Raw genomic sequence first — 4,131 nt, forward strand, 5'->3', positions numbered from 1 at the left:
ATAAAAATAAGATAATAGGGAGGAATAGATTAATAGAAGTAGAGTTAGGGATAGTGTATATACTGCGGTAGAGTTTTAAAAAAAAGCCTTATAATAGATAATTAAGGAAAGTTCTAGTTAGAATTCTTTAAACGCTTATATAATTATAAGGAGTTCTTTATTATAGATCTTATAGTTATACTCTTATAGTATAAGCTTAGACGAGTAGAATACGACTAGGTAAAGGAAACCGTTATTACCTATCTAGGAGAGGACGCCTATATTAACGTAGTTTAAGGAGTCAGTTTTAAGATAGAGTTATTGTCCTAGTATAAAGTAGGCTAGAATAGGTGCTTTAGTAAAGGCATTTTTAAGGTCTTAGAACGCCTTCTTATATTTAGGCGTCTAGGTAAAGCGTAAGTGCGTTTTTCTTCCTTTTATAAAAAGGCCCTTTGTTTATATTATTGCTATAAGTAGTGCTACTACGCCTAAGAAGTTATATATAAATTTCTAATAGAAGTTAGCAAAACTAAGGAAGGCTTATATATCCCTTAATGCAGTTAAGGGCTTACTATTTAGTAATTATATATACCTTCTTAGGGTCTATATGGACACCCTTAGTAGTAATAATTAGTTTAAGGTATTTTACTTCTATAACTAAGAATTTATATTTCTTTAAATTAATATAAAGTCCTACGTCCCTAAGGCGCTATAGGACCTTTTAAACGTATTTAGTATACTTAAAAGGGTTATTACTATAAATAAGTATATTGTCTAGGTACGCGGAGCAGAAGTTATTAAGGTTATTCTATAAAGCATTATTAATATAGCTTTAAAAGGTGCCTAGGCCGTTATATACGCTAAAGGGTATAATAGTATATTTAAATTAGCCAAAGCGTAATATAAATGCAGTTTTCTATTTATTACCTTCCTATATTTAGAAATAGTTAAAGGCGGCGATAATATCGAGCTTAGTATAGATTTTGGCTTAGCTAAGCCGCTTAAGGGTCTCCCGTATAAGCGGTACTAGGTATTAATTTTTAATTATAATAGCGTTAAGTCCTCTATAGTTAACGTAGAATTAAATACCTTCTTTTAGCTTCTTAGTGAGAAGGATAAGGGCAGCTGCTAGTAATATACTAGGACAAATAAACCCTTTATTAAGGTGCTCGTCGATATAATTTCTTATAACTAGAAGTTCGTCTTTTAATATTAAGTAGGGTCTCTTATAAGGTAGCGTTTTTCCTTATTTAATGTTAATAATATAGTTATTAGGTTAATATAGGGGGAGTATATCTACGCCCTTTTATAAGCATATATTAATAAAGTCGTAGTACCTCTTAGAGAGGAGCTTGCGGAGTTCTTTATTAGTAAGTCCTTTTTTAAGTTTTCTATACTTTTTAAAGTTTAAAGGTAAAAGTCTATAAAGTTCCATAGGGGTATTATTTTCTAAAAGGTTAACTATATCTATCCTATTACTATAAAGAACGTAATCCTATTCTTTATTAAGCTTATATAGTTATAATTAGGGAGCTATAGTAACGGTCTAGCCTTTCCTATATACTATACGGTAAAAGGCCACGGCATTTACGTAGTAGTAGTTAGTCGTAGGTGGGGTAATAAGGGGTTTTTTAGGTTAATATCCTAGTAAGTAAATAGAGGCAGCTAGGCTATGTCCTAGGCAAGTCTCTCTATAGTATTTAGAGTTAAAGGTTGCTTTTCTCTTTTCCTAGTTAATGGCGGGGTTATATTATTTAAGCTAGCTTATTTTAAGGATAATAGGGTAGTTAGTAAGTAGTGTAATATAGGCCTAAATCTTTTCCTAGTGCCTATTTATATTTAAGTAGAGTTATACTATATAGGTAATCTTCTATACGGTATAACTACTATTAGCGAGTTATAGGGCGCGGGCTTTAGTAAGGGGTAAGGTAGGTAGGTTATAAATACACATAGATTAGGTATCTATAAATTAGTTAGTAGCTTTACAGTTAATTATAAAACGGCTTTTATATTATTTTATAGCAGTAGTTCCTATTATAGGTAAAAGTATCTATTTCCGTCTATTTATTTTTACTAAGTTATTTATTAAGCAGGCCGATATATAGATCCCTCTATTATTAGGGCGTCCTAACCTACAACTTAGGGCTAAGACTTAGCGTTTTCCGCTTCCGTATCCAATTCTACTACTATTACTATATCTTTATCTTATATAGTAGTGGCGTATAGCAATATATTCAGTATTTAGGGTATTAGGTTAAGTATTAGGCGGTAGGTACTAAACTTAGCTATTAGGCAGTTTAGGTTATCGTAATAATAGCCTTCTTAATAGTATTTATAGTAGCGTCCTAGTTTCTAGAGTAGCTCGCGCTCTCTATTTAAGAGTTTTTACGGAAAGGTTAGTATAGAGAGGTTAATGTTAGCTCTAGTAGTACTTAAGGTAGTAGGTGTTGGTGGCTTAGTATATATAGGTTTGGTAGGCCTAGAGGGCTTCTATAAAGAGGTCTTTAAATAAAAGTTAGTAGTAGCAATTTAATTCAGTCGTTGTTTAATCTTTTATAAGGCTGCTACTATCTTATAAATATTATTATAGTTATAGCTAGCGGCTACGTAACTAAGGCGATAAGTAACTTTTTTAAGGAAATCCTCCTAATCTTTAGTATTATCTTAGGTAAGGGCTTTAGTGTATTCCTAGAATTTAATATAGAACTTATTAAATAATTTAGTAGGGCTTATCTTTAGGGCACGTAGTTTAGCTTAGTTGGTGGCCAGTAGGTTATAGTCGCGGTATATTAAGTTAAGATTATTAAGGACTTTTTAGTAAGACTGCTACTTCTAGGGGCTACTAGTCTCCTATTAGGCAAAGAGTTTATTAAATAGTATACCCTTTATTCGCCTAATAATATAGCTAATCTTAATATCTTCTATAGGAAAGAGGTAGGCGCTTTAAGTTAGTTTTTCGCGGATTTATATCTTCTAGTAGCTATATTCCTTACGGTCTCCTTAAAAAACTAGGGGATTAGGATAGCGTATATTAGACCTTATAGTAGCAGTTTAGGTCTAATTATTATAGCTTTTATTATTGCTACTTTAGTAGGGGTTCTTATTAGGTGAAGCTGCTTAGCACTAACCCTCTATTAAGTATTAAGTAGGTAAAGTTACTAGGGGCATAGAGACTTAGGTGGCGTTATATATAGTAAAGAGGTATCTAGCGTTGTTACGAATATGCTTACTAAGTTAAGATTATAGGTATTTAATTATGCCTTCTTTTTTAGTAACTGTAGCAATTAGTATAATCTTATTCTTTTTTAACTATTAAACGTTACGTTTAGACATATGGAGGTTATCTTTGGTTTCTTAACGTATATTATTAGTGAGCGCCTTATAAGCTTATAGGTCTTAAATAATATCGTAATTTTAGGTAGTACGTATCTTAGCTTGTATAAGCTTTAGGTAGTAGTCCTATAAAAGGCGGTAGTATTTATTAGGGTTTCGTATTACCATTTTTATAAACATCTTAGCGTCTTATATTTCAATTTTAATAGGTAATAGCCCTTCCGTTTACTTGTCCGTAGTTATATAGTTAATAAAAGATAAGATATTATTGGTGTCTATCTCCTTAGGGGTTAAGGCTGGGGCTAATAAATCGAATTCTCCTGGGATTAATTAGCGTTGTAGGTTAAGTATAGGTATTAGATTGTTTTTTAGGTTTAATATAATAGCTAATAAGGAATATTGTCTTACTATTATAGGTTCCTTAGAAGTATAAAGTAAGGTAATTTATAGATATGCTGCTTTTAGTAGCACCTACAGTATTATAGAGACGTAGAATTGGTTATAGGCTAAGTGTTAGTAGTAAAAAGGCGTAATATAATGTTATGGAACGGGGGCAGTGGCCATAGAGCGTATACATTTAAGGAGTCTACAAGACGTTGCGCGATTGATCGTAAGGGTCGAGGGCGTAAGGAGGTGATATACTTACGCGTAGCTGACATAAGCTGTACGCGAGGTGTATGCAAGAGCACGGGGCTCTCCTATGGAGGCCCCTACGGTAGGGTTCCGTAACAGCGTTAAAACTAAAGTAATATATTAACCCCCGACCTCTTATACCTAAAGAATATTATAATCTAATTAATACGTTTAAGAAACAATTTA

The 4,131-nt window shown here is 32.4% G+C and overlaps 1 protein-coding gene across 1 annotated transcript; it reads right to left on the reverse strand.

Annotated features, from left to right (window-relative positions):
* Positions 1-550: 550 nt before the first annotated feature.
* K441DRAFT_559644 (uncharacterized protein) lies at positions 551-781 on the reverse strand (the record flags this gene model as incomplete). Its single annotated transcript, XM_067643462.1, is given in 2 exon segments — positions 551-688; positions 707-781. Coding segments are annotated over 2 exon segments (213 nt in total), but the record flags the coding sequence as incomplete, so codon positions are not given.
* Between the last annotated feature and the right edge of the window lie 3,350 nt (positions 782-4,131).

Source organism: Cenococcum geophilum (assembly GCF_001692895.1).
Source record: "Cenococcum geophilum 1.58 unplaced genomic scaffold K441scaffold_20, whole genome shotgun sequence".
NCBI classification, from domain to species: Eukaryota; Fungi; Ascomycota; class Dothideomycetes; order Gloniales; family Gloniaceae; genus Cenococcum; species Cenococcum geophilum.